Genomic DNA, 15,930 nt, shown 5'->3' on the forward strand with positions numbered 1-15,930 from the left:
ACCCCCATGCTTCACCGTAGGGATGGTGCCATGTTTCCTCCAGACATTCAGGCCAAAGAGTTCAATATTGGTTTCATCAGACTAAAGCATCTTGTTCCTCATGGTCTCAGAGTCTTTAGGTGCCTTTTGGCAAACGCCAAGCGGGCTGTCATGTGCATTTTACAGAGGAGTGGCTTCTGTCTGGCCACACTACCATAAAGGCCTGATTGGTGGAGTGCTGCAGAGATGGCTGTCCTTCTGATAGAGTCTCCCATCTCCCCAGAGGAACTCTAGACCTCTCTAGTGACCTCTCTGACCAAGGCCCTTCTCCCCCAATTTCTCAGTTTGGCCGGGGCGGCCAGCTCTAGGAAGAGTTGGCCGCCCGGTGGTTCCAAACTTCTTCCATTTAAGAATGATGGAGGCCACTGTGTTCGTGGGGACCTTCAATGCTGCAGAAATGTTTTGGTACCCTTCCCCAGAGCTGTGCCTCAACACAATCCTGTCTCGGAGCATTAACAAACAATTCCTTTGACCTCATGGCCTGCTTTTTTCTCTGACATGCACTAACAACTGTGGGACCTTATATAGACAGTTGTGTGCCTTTCCAAATCATGTCCAATCAATTGAATTTACCACAGGTGGACTCTAACTGACTAGGTTTCCCCCTTTCCCTTTATCAAGTTATAGAAACATCTCAAGGATGATCAATGAAAACAGGATGCACCTAAGCTCAATTTCGAGTCTCATAGCAAAGAGTTCAAATACCACTGTAAATAAGGTATTGTGTGTAGATTGCTGAGGAATTTGTTTTATTTATTCTAAAATGGTTTAAGGCTGAAACGTAACAAAATGTGGAAAAAGTCAAGGGGTCTGAATACTTTCCGAAGACACGGCATCTCTTGGACAGATTTAATGTGGAAGAGGCCAAATATTTATGCAGGATATGGACAAGACAAAAAAAATCTAAGTTCATTGGGCGCATACACAGTTTAGCAGATGTTATAGCGAGTGCAGCGAAATGCTTAAACAGACATGACCGGATGCAGGATGTGGCCATAACAGACAGAAATCCTCCAGGGACAAACATTGCACACACGCTCATAAACAAAACTAAAAACAAGTGACAAAAATGAACACTGGAACATGGACGCGTGCATGCGCAGAAACACACACCCGGGAGACCTCCTTACCCCATCAAATTCAATCAAGAACTCTGTCTTCAGTCGTCTGCTGGCATCATGCTCTCCCTCTCTCCTTTCACAGAGTAGACTGTCGATCTCATCTGTGTGGGGGTAAGTAACAGTAGTCACAATCTGAATGGAAGGGTCCCATTATCCTCGTATTTATTTATTTTCATATATATATTTTTTTAAACCTTTATTTAACTAGGCAAGTCAGTTAAGAACAAATTCTTATTTTCAATGGCGGCCTAGGAACAGTGGGTTAACTGCCTGTTCAGGGGCAGAACGACAGATTTGTACCTTGTCAGCTCGGGGGTTTGAACTTGTAACCTTCCAACGCTCTAACCATTACATTTACATATAAGTCATTTAGCAGACGCTCTTATCCAGAGCGACTTACAAATTGGTGCATTCACCTTATGACATCCAGTGGAACAGCCACTTTACAATAGTGCATCTAAATCTATTAAGGGGGGGTGAGAGGGATTATTTTATCCTATCCTAGGTATTCCTTAAAGAGGGTGGGGTTTCAGGTGTCTCCGGAAGGTGGTGATTGACTCCGCTGTCCTGGCGTCGTGAGGGAGTTTGTTCCACCATTGGGGGGCCAGAGCAGCGAACAGTTTTGACTGGGCTGAGCGGGAACTGTACTTCCTCAGTGGTAGGGAGGCGAGCAGGCCAGAGGTGGATGAACGCAGTGCCCACCTCTGGCCTGCTCACCACCTAACCACTAGGCTACCCTGCCGCCCCAGTATTCTATGCATAGTCGCACTCTCCGTTTCCATCAGTTATTAAATAGCAAAGTCTTGCCAATATCTGTGCTTATGATTAGATTCCAGGTAATGAAACATCATTATCATTACGTGCTTTCTTGACCAGTTTATTTCAGTTATGTATTCTTCTAACTAAGTCAAACGTTACCTATGAAGATGATCGAGGGTTGCAGTTCTCTGGCGACGGCAAACAGAGCTCGCACCAGCTTCTCTCCCTCCCCCACCTACAGGGAAAGACCAAAAGAATAGCGAGTGAACTCTGAATAGTGAGTTTACTCTTTTTCTACAAGGGTCTACTTGAAATGACTGATACGTTGTTTTTTTTCCTACTAATGCACTGACTAAGTTGCATTGGATAAGAGCATCTGCGAAGTAACTAACGTGCAAAGACATGTAAAATGTAACAAATTTACGCTAATAATGTACTCACATATTTCGAGGTCAAGCTGGCTGCACTTATGTTGAAGAATGTGGCGTTGGACTCCATGGCCACTGCTTTAGCCTATCAGTTAAAAAAAACGAGCTAAAATGTAAAATGCAGAACATTATACTTATTTTTAAATATTTGGAAATAAATGCTCTATAATCCTTAAATTCATTTGTTTTCTTCTGTTCACTTTGTTTTAAATTTGCTAACAGCGTATCCATATTCCTGCTCTAGAGAATCACCTTTTGTTTTAATGCAGGTCAGACACATTTTGGGAGATGCTAAAACTACATTCATGATGGATAAGGCAATTTTGCATGAAAGAAAAACACAATATGAATTCCCTGGGATTTTGCCTATCAGTCATAGTACTCAGTAGTCACTGTCAAAGTACCACCATGTAAAATAAATAAATATGTACTTACACATTTAGGCCTATTCTACTCTTGGACAAAGCATCTTGCAGTTAGAAGATTTCAAAACCAGCTAATCCAGTGAAAGGACTCGATCCACTGTCTATATTATAAGTATTATATTAGTCTTGTATTATAAAGATTTTGCAAATGTATCGTTTTGTGCGTTTTCTATGACAATGGTTAAGGTATTTCATGGTCACTCGTGGTCTGTGAGCCCAACCAAGACGCACTCTACTAATCATTTCTCATTGGGTCTCTTTCCAATACCACATGGCACTGCACCACACTCACCAGCATCGTCTTTCCGTTGCCAGGAGGACCGAAGAGCAGAAGGCCTCGTGCTGGAGCCCTCAAGCCTGTAAACAACTTGAAAAAGCAACATCTACTCAGCACTTGTTTCATAGTCCTGAAGTTCAAAATTACATAGCCTATCGGAATCAATAAATTACTGATTTAACATTTACTGTATTTGGTATTTTATTAGGATCCCCATTAGCTGTTGCAAAAGCAGAAGCTACTCTTCCTGGGGTCCACACCAAACATGAAACATAATACAGAACATCAATAGACAAAACAGCTCAAGGACAAAACTACATACATTTTGAAACCAGATTTGCTGTTTATTTGACCAATAAATGATGGAAGGAAGTTCCATGCAATAAAGGGCTCTATATAATACTGTACACTTTCTTGAATTTGTTCTGGATTTGGAGACTGTGAAAAGAACCCTGGTGGCATAAATGTGTGTGTCAGAGCTGTGTGTATGTTGACTATGCAAACAATTAGGGATTTTCAACACATTAAATGTTTCTTATAAAAAGTAGAAGTGATGCAGTCAGTCTCTCCTCAACTCTTAGCGAAGAGAGACTGGCATGCATAGTATTTATATCAGCCCTCTGATTACAATGAAGAGCAGAAGGTGCCGCACACATGGACACACATGCTGTGTTTAATGCCAAGACGCATGAAAGCTGTGATTGAAAATCAGGGTTATTCCACCAAATATTGGTGGACTCTTCCTTAGTTAAAACATTAGTATTGTGTTGTTTAAAAATGAATATTAACTTATTTTCTTTGCATTATTCAAGATCTTTTTGTTATTTTGACCAGTTGTAATTTTCTGCAAATAAATGCTTTGGGAGACATGTTGTCAGTAGTTTATAGAAAAAAAAAAAAATGTAATTTACCCAAACACATTAATAGTAAATTTTGCAGTGGTCTCTTAATTTTTTCCAGAGCTGTAATATAGCTCTGAATCTACGATATGGCAGAGGTTGAAAAGCCATAACACATACGTTCTTTTCAACAGGTTATGACCAATAATATCAAAGGCTGCACTGAAATCGAACAGTACAGCTCCCACAATCTTCTTATTCTCAATTTATTTCAACCAATCGTCATTTGTGTCAGTGCAGTACATGTTGAGTGCCCTTCTCTATAAGCATGCTGAAAGTCTGTTGTTAATTTGTTTACAGAGAAATACATACAGTGTAAAGTGGGTAAAACAGTACGTAAACATGACTAAAATGATCAGTGTTCAATGACTATGTACATACAGTAGGACAGCAGTCACTAAGGAGCAGAGCAGAGTACTAGGTGGTAGCCGGCTAGAACAGTGGCTAAGGTTCAGGGCAGGGTACTGGGAAGAAGCCAGCTAGTGGTGACTGTTTAACAGTCTGATGGCCTGGAGATAGAAGCTGTTTTTCAGTCTCTCTGCCCCAGCTTTGATACACCTGTATGGTCTCCGGCTTTCTAGATGGTAGCGGGGTGAACAGGCTGTGGCTCGGGTGCCTGAGGTCCTTGATCTTTTTGGCCTTTCTGTGACACCAGGTGCTGTAGATGTCCTGGAGGCCAGGCAGCAGGGCCCCGGTGATGCATTGGGTTCATCGCACCACCCTCTGGAGAGCCCAGTGGATGGTGCAATTGCCGTACCAGGCAGTGATACAGCCCGACAAGATGCCCTCAATGGTCCATCTCTAGAAGTTTGTGAGGACCCTAGGGGCCAAGACGAATTAGCGCTGTTGCGCATTCTTCACCACGCCGTCTGTGTGAAGGGACCATTTCAGGTTGTCAGTGATGCTGCATACTGAGTCTTTCCACTGCGACCCCATTAATATTTCATGGCACCACTCTGCCAGGGCTCTCACCTCATCGTTGTTGGTAATCAGGCATACCACTGTTGCCGTAAAATGACACGCCCCCTCCCCCTTATTCATTATGATTGAAAAGGCGAAACCGATCCTAGATCAGCACTCATACTCAGACACTTCGTGTTGACGAGGACAAGGCTGGAGATCGCTCTGTCATGCTGATTGAGATCGAATAACAGACTGGAAGCTTCAAAAGGAGGGTGGTGCTTGGAATCATTGTTCTTCCTCTGTCAACCATGGTTACCTGCAAGGAAACATGTGTCATCATCATTGCGTCACAGGCAAGGATATTGCTGCCAGTAAGGTTGCACCTAAATCAATCATTTATCGGATCATCAAGAACTTCAAGAAGAGCGGTGCAATTGTTGTGAAGAAGGCTTCAGGGTGCCCAAGAAAGTCCAGCAAGCGACCGTCTCCTAAAATTGATTCAGCTGTAGGATCGTGGCACCACCAGTACAGAGCTTGCTCAGGAATGACAGCAGGCAGGTGTGAGTGCATCTGCACGCACAGTGAGGCGAAGACTTTTGGAGGATGGCCTGGTGTCAAGAAGGGCAGCAAAGAAGCCACTTCTCTCCAGGAAAAACATCAGGGACAAACTGATATTCTGCTAAATGTACAGGGATTGGACTGCTGAGGACTGGGGTAAAGTCACTTTCTCTGATGAATCCCCTTTCCGATTGTTTGGGGCATCTGGAAAAAAGCTTGTCCGGAGAAGACAATGTGAGCACTATCATCAGTCCTGTGTCATGCCAACAGTAAAGCATCCTGAGACCATTCATGTGTGGGGTTGCTTCTCAGCCAAAAGAACCTAAGAACACAGCCATGAATAAAGATGGTACCAATACATCATCTGAGAGCAACTTCTCCCAACCATCCAGGAACAGTTTGGTGACAAACAATGCCTTTTCCAGCATGATGGAGCACCTTGCCATAAGGCATAGGTGATAACTAAGTGGCTTGGGGAACAAAACATTGATATTCTGGGTCCATGGCCAGGAAACTCCCCAGACCTTAATCCCATTGAGAAATTGTGTTCAATTCGGGTGGACAAACAAAAACCCACAAATTCTGACAAACTCAAAGCAATGATTATGCAAGAATGGGCTGCCATCAGTGGCCCAGAGGTTAATTGACAGCATGCCAGGGCGGATTGCAGAGGTCTTGAAAAAGAAGGGTCAACAATGCTAATATTGACTCTTTGCATGAACTTCATGTAATTGTCAATAAAAGCCTTTGACACTTATGAAATGCTTGTAATTATACTTCAGTATTCCATAGTAACATCTGACAAAAATATCTAAACACCCTGAAGCAGCAAACCTTGTGGAAATTAATATGTGTCATTCTCAAAACTTTTGGCCACGACTGTACACTCCATGGTCCAGTGAGTTGCTGTTCCTCTCTAATCTCACCTCTGGTCTTAGTGCAGGCAGGATGACAATTTCCTGTAGGGCCTGCTTAGCCAGCTCCTGGCCAGCAACGTCCTCAAACCTCACAGATGAGCCACTGGAACACACACACACACGAGACTGGTCTGAATGCTGATTCCCATACAGAAATATAGACATACTCAACTCTGCTTGGGTTGTGTTAATTCAACAGCAAAGACAGACTGAAACAGGCAGGCTGGATCAAACATTATAAAAAGTGTTACATCTTTGCGCCCTACTGAACATCACCCACATCAAGCAGTCAACGTCTATTGCGTTCCAAACTGAGGCACCTTGCAAAGCACATGCTTTATGTCCAGTGAATAATACACAAGACACTCCAAATCATTGTCTCTCACCTGTCTATGATCTCGCTGAGGATGAGGTTGGCAAGTTTGCTGTCCACATTCTTCAAGTTCTTCATATCCCTCTTCTTCAGTGGGGACATGGATGTGGGAGTGGTGGTGGGTTTACAGCTTTGCCGGTTGCCCGTTTTACTCTATAACAAAAAGAACCATAACTTCAGATTTGGTTACGATTTTCAACAAGCTAATCTCTTGTGATGATGATTCTCCTCTTTTCTTAGGTTTGTCAATTTTGTCTTCCCTTCAATAAAAATGGATATAGACTGGAGATGTTCTTTTAGTATCATGTTTTTCTTTATAGTCCATGGCTATAGTGCTAGTCTCGATTCAGTTATTCATTTGAGAGCATAATGAATAAGATTACATGGAGAGGGAGGAACTGATCCTAGATCAGCATTCCTACTCTGAGACACTATCAATATGGGCCCTGGACTCTTGGCTAGATGTGGAGTTAGTTGAGGAAAGACGATCTGGGTCTCACCTTGTTTCTGTTGGACTGGGGGACCAGTCTGTGCTGTGTGTGACTGCTGGAGGGCCCAATGAAGCTGGGGGAGCGCTGGAGACCCCCGTGACCTGCCGGCAAGGTTTTTTTTGGCGTATGCTTTGGTCGTGGGAGGGAGTGACTGGAGTGAGTAGTCAGGGAGTCCCTCTTTTTGGGTACGGCTCCACTTACTGCCAAGAGCAAGGAGACTGTTAGAACCATCAAGATATATTAGCGATTTATATATCAGTATGGTAGGTTAAGACATTTAATTAAGCTATGCGTGAGCTAATGTCCCATCAATGGAGGCCTGATTTAGTCTAAGACTGCGTGAAAGATGAAATAAGAAAAAACAGGAAAAGTCAGGAAAAGTAGGATATTGGTTTGGAGGTAGATCAATTTCAATTATGCAAACTCAGCATAAAAAGAAATGTCCTCTCACGGTCAACTGCGTTTATTTTCAGCAATCTTAACATGTGTAAATATTTGTATTAACATAAGATTCAACAACTGAGACATAAACTGAACAAGTTCCACAGACATGTGACTAACAGAAATTGAATAATGTGTCCCTGAACAAAGGGGGGATCAAAATCAAAAGTAACAGTCAGTATCTGGTGTGACCAGCAGCTGCATTAAGAACTGCAGTGCATCTCCTCCTCATGGACTGCACCAGATTTGCCAGTTCTTGCGGTGAGATGTTACCCAACTCTTCCACCAAGGCACCTGCAAGTTCCCAGACATTTCTGGGGGGGGAATGGCCCTAGCCCTCACCCTCCGACCCAACAGGTCCCAGACGTTCTCAATGGGATTAAGATCCGGGCTCTTCGTTTGCCATGGCAGAACACTGACATTCCTGTCTTGCAGGAAATCACACACAGAACGAGCAGTATGTCTGGTGGCATTGTCATGCTGGAGGGTCATGACAGGATGAGCCTGCAGGACGGGTACCACATGAGGGAGGAGGATGTCTTCCCTGTAACGCACAGCGTTGAGATTGCCTGCAATGACAACAAGCTCAGTCCGATGATGCTGTGACACACCGCCCCAGATCATGAAGGACCCTCCAACTCCAAATCGATCCCGCTCCAGAGTACAGGCCTGGGTGTGATGCTCATTCCTTCGACGATAAACACAAATCCGACCATCACCCCTGGTGAGACTCGTCAGTGAAGAGCACTTTTTGCCATTCCTGTCTGGTCCAGCGGGTTTGTGCCCATAGGCAACGTTATTGCCGGTGATGTCTGGTGAGGACCTGCCTCTCTCAGCCTATTGCGGACAGTCTGAGCACTGATGGATGGATTGTGTGTTCCTGGTGTAACTCGGGCAGTTGTTTTTGCCATCTTGTACCTGTCCCGCAGGTGTGATGTTCAGATGTACCGATCCTGTGCAGGTGTTGATACACATGGTCTGCCACTGCGAGGACGATCAGCTGTCCGTCCTGTCTCCCTGTAGCGCTGTCTTAGGCATCTCACAGTATGGACATTGCAATTTATTGCCCGGGCCACATCTGCAGTCCTCATGCCTCCTTTGCAGCATGCCTAAGGCACGTTCACGCAGAAGAGCTGGGACCCTGGGCATCTTTCTTTTGGTGCTTTTCCAAAGTCTGTAGAAAGGCCTCTTTAGTGTCCTAAGTTTTCATAACTGTGTCCTTAATTGCCTACCGTCTAAACTGTTAGTGTCTTAATGACCATTCCACAGGTGCGTGTTCATTAGTTGTTTATGGTTCATTGAAAAAGCATGGGAAAGTGTTTAAACCCTTTACAATGAAGATATTTAGATTTTTATGAATTATCTTTGAAAGACAGGGTCTTGAAAAAGGGACATCTCTTTTTTTGCTGAGTTCATGAAGAGAATAAAGGCATAAAAACTGGAATTCCTGAATAATCAGGAACAATGACACCCTTGAAAACACTCATAAAAAACCAGTCATGACACCTGAAAGCAGATTCCCGGTAGCACCCACCTGAGCGTAGATAACCGTTATGGTATGACTGGTTTGAGCTCTCTGCATAGATGTCTCTCTGAGCTGGCCCTGAACGCAGCTTTTCTACACAACAGGAATGACAATAACAAAAACCAAATGAAATTGGGAATAGGAGAATCGGAGAAGGGAGGGAAAAGGAGAAGAAAATGAAATTATATTTTAAATAAACAAATAAAATACGCCAATATTCTTTGAATGAGGGACGAACAGCAATGTTTTGGGATGGTGCCTAAGTTAAGTTGTCATGCCACATCCAAGAATGAGGCATATGGGGTAGGGCTGAGAGGATTGTCAACATTTCAGTGTCGAGGCAGCAAAGCCAAACATAGCAGCCATTTCCAACCAGGACGAATCAAACAACAAGAGTATGGTCGTGTTCATTAGGAAAATGTTTTAAAATGTTCTGCAACGCAAAAGGAAAATGAGCATTTCTTATTGGACAAGTCTAGGTTTGTTATCTTAGGTTTTGTGCTGAATGAACATGATTCAGGATAATGTTGTAGCCAGCTGTGGAATGACGAGAAGCTTCTGAAACAGCTGAGTGGATTTTTACCATAGTTTACAAATTCTATAATTTAAAGAATTAAAAAACATGTTTTGGGGTGTCCATTACGGGTTTAATAAAAAGGCACTGGAGTATTTAGGGCCTAATCCCTTTTGGTGCATAAAGTACATTGGAGTTTGGAAGTCATGTGATGTCAATACAAAAAGTATGTCTGTATGTGAATTTACACTGAGTACAAAACATTAGCAACACCTTCCTAATATTGAGTTGCATCCGCCTTATGCCCTCAGAACAGCCTGAATTCGTCAGGGCATGGACTACAAGGTGTAAAAAGCATACCGCAGGGATTCTGGCCCATGTTGACTCCAATGCTTCCCACAGTTGTGTCAAGTTGGCTGGATGTCCCCTTGTTGGTGGACCATTCTTTTCGCCCCCAATTTTGTGGCATCCAATTGGATGTCCAACCAATGTGTTACAGTCTTGTCTCATTGCCACAACTCCCGTACGGACTCGGGAGAGGCGAAGGTCGAGAGCCGTGCATCCTCCGAAACACAACCTAACCAAGCCGCACTAATTCTTGACACAATGCCCACTGAACCCGGAAGCCAGCCGCACCAATGTGTCAGAGGAAACACTGTACACCTGGCAACCGTGTCAGCGTGCACTGCATCTGGCCCGCCACAGGAGTCGCTAGTGCGCGATGGGACAAGCACATCCCTGCCGGCCAAACCCTCCCCTAACCCGGACGACGCTGGGCCAATTGTTTCGCCGCCCCATGGGTCTCCTGGTTGTGGCCGGCTGCGACAGAGCCCGGACTCAAACCCAGAATCTCTAGTGGCACAGCCTTAGACCACTGCGCCACTCGGGAGGCCCTGGTGGACCATTCTCAATACACACGGGAAACCGTTGAGCGTGGAAAACACTGCAGCGTGGCAGTTCTTGACACACTTACACCAGTGCGCCTGGCACCTACTACCATACCGACACTTAAATATTTTGTCTTGCCCTTTCACCCTCTGAACGGCACACATACACAATCCATGTTTCTCTGAAAAGAATCCTTCTTTAACTGGTCTTCTCCCTTCATCTACACTGACTGAAGTAGATTTAACAGATGATATCAATAGGGGATCATAGCTTTCACTGGATTCCCCTGGTCAGTCTATGTCATGGAAATGTTTTGTACACTCAGTGTATACAGGCTTTACATGTTTTTTCTCCACGAGATACAAAGCTATGGAGCGATTTCAGTGCCAACAGCAATTGTATTTGAATTCCATAATGGACTAGTAACCGGAAGGTTGCAAGTTCAAATCCCCGAGCTGACAAGGTACAAATCTCTCGTTCTGCCCCTGAACAGGCAGTTAACCCACTGTTCCTAGGCTGTCATTGAAAATAAGAATTTGTTCTTAACTGACTTGCCTAGTTAAATAAAGGTAAAATAAATAAATAAAATGTTAGGCTCCTGAGTGGCGCAGTGGTCTAAGGCACTGCATCTCACTGCAAGAGGCGTCCCTGGTTCGAATCCAGGCTGCATCACCTCAGGGAGTCCCATAGAGCGGCGCACAATTGGCCCAGCGTTGTCCAGGGTTTGGACGGAGTAAGCAGTCATTGTAAATAAGAATTTGTTATTAACTGACTTGCCTAGTTAATTAAAAGGTCAAATAAATGTTTATTTTCTTCCTATGAATTTTGCTCTAGCGTTTGGGCTGTAAAATATTTTATTGTGGATGTCATTTTGGAATCAATTGTATTGTAAATAATAATAGAATATGTTTCTAAACATATCCATATTAATGTGGATGCTACCGTGAATAATGATGAGTGAGAAAGTTAGAGGCATAAATTCGTACCGCCCCCAATAATGCTAACCTCACATGTTATTGTAATGGTGAGAGGTTATCATACCTTAGGGGTATGATATTTGTGCCTCTAACTTTCTCACTCATCAATATTCATGATTCATTCAGGATTATCTGTAATCATGGTAGCATCCACATTAATGTAGAAGTGTGATGTGACAACGGTGGTGGGCCTGATCACCAACAACGAGACAGCTTTTAGGGAGGAGGTCAGAGACCTGGCAGTGTGGTGCTAGGACAACAACCTCAATGTGGGCAAAACAAAGATGTTTATCGTGGACTACAGGAAACAGAGGGTCAAACACGCCACCATTCACATCGACGAGGCTGTAGCGGAGCGGGTCGTGAGCTGCAAATTTCTCAGTGTACACATCGCTAAGGACCTATCATGGTCCAAACACACCAACACAGTTGTGAAAAGGGTACGACACCGCCTCTTCCCCATCAGGAGGCTGAAAAGATTTGTCATGGATCCTCAAATAGAGGGCATCTTGATTGGCTGCATCGGCATCCGATGGCAAGGCGCAGAGAGGGTAGTACGTACAGCCCAGTACTTCACTGGGGTCAAACTCCCTGCAACCCAGGACCTCTATACCAGGCGGTGTCAAAGGAAGGCCCTACAAATTGTCAAAGACTCCAGCCACCCAAGTCATAGACTGTTCTCTCTGCTACCGCACAACAAGTGGTACCAGAATGCTGTGAACAAAAGGCTCCTGAACAGCTTCTACACCCCCAAGCCATAAGACTGCTAAATAGTTAAGCAAATAGCTACCCGGAATATCTTCATTGATCCTTTTTGCACTAACTATTTTTCACTCTATGCACACACACTGGACTCTAACCACACACTCACACATATAGTACTTACACTGACATGCCAACACACACACACATAACACGTACACACTCGCGCCCCACACACACACGCTACAGTCTTATCTATCCTGTTGCCTAGTCACTTTACCCCTACCTATATGTACATGCAGTATCTACCTCGTACCCCTGCACATCCACTTGGTACTGGTACCCCGTGTATATAGCCAAACTATCATTGCGTATTTACTCCCCATTATTCCCCTATTTAAAAAAAATTGTATTCTGTATTGTTGGGAAGGGCCTGTAAGTAAGCATTTCAATGTTAGTCTACACCTGTTTACAAAGCAAGTGACAATTATAATTTGATTTGATTTCAATATTGAATTTGAATATTCAATTAAATTGAAATTGAATTTTAAAACTGAATGCACTATTCATTCATTTCAGTTTCAAATCCTGAAAATACAAGTTCAAATTATGAATTCAATTATTTAATTTGTGCATTACAAATTCATAAATAATACATTCAAATTCAATATCGTTATACAAATTCAAAATTATGTAATTCAAATACAATCTCTGTTGGCACTGAAATCAGTCCATATAAAGCTAACAGACATACTGTATCTAAACTAGCATGAAAAGCAACAAGTGTCACACAATCAAACAATGTCCTGCCACGCATTCAACATGAATGCAGCCGTTCAGAAGCTGCCATGCGGTATCAAGGTGCACAAGGAAGGCAAGACATTAAAAAAATGTGTCCAAATGTTTGATTCTCACCTAAAAGCTCCAGGCGATCCTTTGCCATGATCAGATTAGTGATCATCTTGGCCTGTAGACGTTTATCACGTTCATATTTCTCGCCTGGAAGAGAAGAGAGAATCAAATCAAATATATTAGTAAAATAGCCGTTTTACACTCCTGTATATGATTTTTTTTGCTATAGCAGAGTTCTCAAACTCTGCTTAGAGCTACTGGGTATGCAGATTTTTGTTCCAGGCCAGCAGCTACACACTAGGTGATTACAATAATCAGCTGAGCATGGTCTTCAATCAGGACCACGGTTAGCTGAACCATGTGTTAACGATAGGCTAAATTAAAACCCTGCATATCACTAGCTCTCCGGGACCAGAGATGGTAAGGAAATGTGCACTATACAGTCGTGGCCAAAAGTTTTGAGAATGACACAAATATTAATTTCCTGCTTCAGTGTCTTTAGATATTTTTGTCAGATGTTACTATTGAATACTGAAGTATAATTACAAGCATTTCATAAGTGTCAAAGGCTTTTATTGACAATTACATGAAGTTGATGCAAAGAGTCAATATTTGCAGATGCACTTCTTTTTCAAGACCTCTGCAATCCGCCCTGGCATGCTGTCAATTAACTTCTGAGCCACATCCTGACTGATGGCAGCCCATTATTGCATAATCAATGCTTGGAGTTTGTCAGAATTTGTGGGGTTTTGTTTGTCCACCCGCCTCTTGAGGATTGACCACAAGTTCTCAATGGGATTAAGGTCTGGGGAGTTTCCTGGACAGGGACCCAAAATATCAATGTTTTGTTCCCCGAGCCACTTAGTTATCACTTTTGCCTTATGGCAAGGTGCTCCATCATGCTGGAAAAGGCATTGTTCGTCACCAAACTGTTCCTGGATGGTTGGGAGAAGTTGCTCTCGGAGGATGTGGTGGTAACATTATTTATTCATGGCTGTGTTCTTAGGCAAAATTGTGAGTGAGCCCACTCTCTTGGCTGAGAAGCAACCCCACACATGAATGGTCTCAGGATGCTTTACTGTTGGCATGACACAGGACTGATGGTAGCGCTCACCTTGTCTTCTCCGGACAAGCTTTTTTCCAGATGCCCCAAACAATCGAAAAGGGTATTCATCAGAGAAAATGGCTTTACCCCAGTCCTCAGCAGTCCAATCTCTGTACCTTTTGCAGAATATCAGTCTGTCCCTGATGTTTTTCCTGGTGAGAAGTGGCTTCTTTGCTACCCTCCTTGACACCAGGCCATCCTCCAAAAGTCTTCGCCTCACTGTGCATGCAGATGCACTCACACCTGCCTGCTGCCATTTCTGAGCAAGCTCTGTGCTGGTGGTACCCCGATCCCGCAACCGAATCAACGTTAGGAGACGGTTCTGGCGCTTGCTGGACTTTCTTGGGCGCCCTGAAGCCTTCTTCCGACAATTTAACTGCTCTCCTTGAAGTTCTTGATGATCCGATAAATGGTTGATTTAGGTGCAATCTTATTGGCAGCAATATCCTTGCCTGTGAAGCCCTTTTTGTGCAAAGCAATGATGACGGCACATGTTTCCTTGCAGGTAACCATGGTTGACAGAGGAAGAACAATGATTCCAAGCACCACCCTCATTTTGAAGCTTCCAGCCTGCTATTCAAACTCAATCAGCATGACAGAGTGATCTCCAGCCTTGTCCTCGTCAACTCTCACACCTGTGTTAACGAGAGAATCACTGACATGGCGTCAACTGGTCCTTTTGTGGCAGGGCTGAAATGCAGTGGACATTTTTTGGGGGGGATTAAGTTCATTTGCATGGCAAAGAGGGACTTTACAATTAATTGCAATTCATCTGATCACTCTTCATAACATTCTGGAGTATATGCAAATTGCCATCATACAAACTGAGGCAGCAGACTTTGTGAAAATTTATATTTGTGTCATTCTCAAAACTGTTGGCCACGACTATAGGCCCTTGGAAATACTAAATACAGCAAAGTATGCACAGTCAACTCACCGTTTTCAGCTACCTCGATCGCGATGCCCCTCTCGAGCTCTGCGATTCCGCGTTTGTACCACTGGACTGCCTGTTCCTTGTGCACTAGTAACACACAAACCACAAGGTCGGGACAGTCAGACAGGCACAGAAAAAAAGCATTTTGAGGTTAGAGTACATACAAAATCATTGCTCACAGTCAAATAAGAGCTGATGTAAAAGGATGAGATATTTAGTAATTTTGCAGTAGGCTAAGCATCCTTTAGTCTACAATACATATTTTACATGCATTAGGCCTACATGTTTTAGCCTACATATTTTACATGCTTTAGGCCTACATGTTTTAGCCTACATATTTTACATGCATTAGGCCTACATGTTTTAGCCTACATATTTTACATGCTTTAGGCCTACATGTTTTAGCCTACATATTTTACATGCTTTAGGCCTACATGTTTTAGCCTACATATTTTACATGCATTAGGCCTACATATTTTACATGCTTTAGGCCTACATGTTTTAGCCTACATATTTTACATGCATTAGGCCTACATGTTTTAGCCTACATATTTTACATGCATTAGGCCTACATATTTTACATGCTTTAGGCCTACATGTTTTAGCCTACATATTTTACATGCATTAGGCCTACATGCATTAGACCTACATATTTTACATTCTTTAGGCCTACATATTTTACATGCTTTAGGCCTACATGTTTTAGCCTACATATTTTACACGCTTTGTGTTGCCTAAAGGTATAGCATCTCAAGAGGCATTGGAAGAATAGCAAAAACAAAAATTTGGCATGACAGACAGT

The 15,930-nt window shown here is 43.3% G+C and overlaps 1 protein-coding gene across 3 annotated transcripts in view; it reads right to left on the minus strand.

Moving 5' to 3' along the window:
• The window catches only part of LOC115142638 (spastin-like), a 39,340-nt gene that overhangs the window by 19,351 nt on the left and 4,059 nt on the right, over positions 1-15,930 (minus strand). Inside the window, exons 2-11 of one of the 3 annotated variants that reach the window (XM_029682239.2) lie at positions 15,132-15,215; positions 13,153-13,236; positions 9,166-9,249; positions 7,200-7,408; positions 6,713-6,852; positions 6,336-6,429; positions 3,065-3,139; positions 2,361-2,432; positions 2,079-2,154; positions 1,170-1,261 (exon numbers count right to left, since the gene is read on the minus strand). In XM_029682239.2, the coding sequence (XP_029538099.1) occupies positions 1,170-1,261; positions 2,079-2,154; positions 2,361-2,432; positions 3,065-3,139; positions 6,336-6,429; positions 6,713-6,852; positions 7,200-7,408; positions 9,166-9,249; positions 13,153-13,236; positions 15,132-15,215 (1,010 nt within the window). The remainder of the gene's footprint in view (positions 1-1,169; positions 1,262-2,078; positions 2,155-2,360; positions 2,433-3,064; positions 3,140-6,335; positions 6,430-6,712; positions 6,853-7,199; positions 7,409-9,165; positions 9,250-13,152; positions 13,237-15,131; positions 15,216-15,930) is intronic. The other 2 variants (XM_029682240.2, XM_029682241.2) reach the window with 2 other exon arrangements.

Source organism: Oncorhynchus nerka, linkage group LG15 (assembly GCF_034236695.1).
Source record: "Oncorhynchus nerka isolate Pitt River linkage group LG15, Oner_Uvic_2.0, whole genome shotgun sequence".
Classification (NCBI taxonomy): Eukaryota; Metazoa; Chordata; class Actinopteri; order Salmoniformes; family Salmonidae; genus Oncorhynchus; species Oncorhynchus nerka.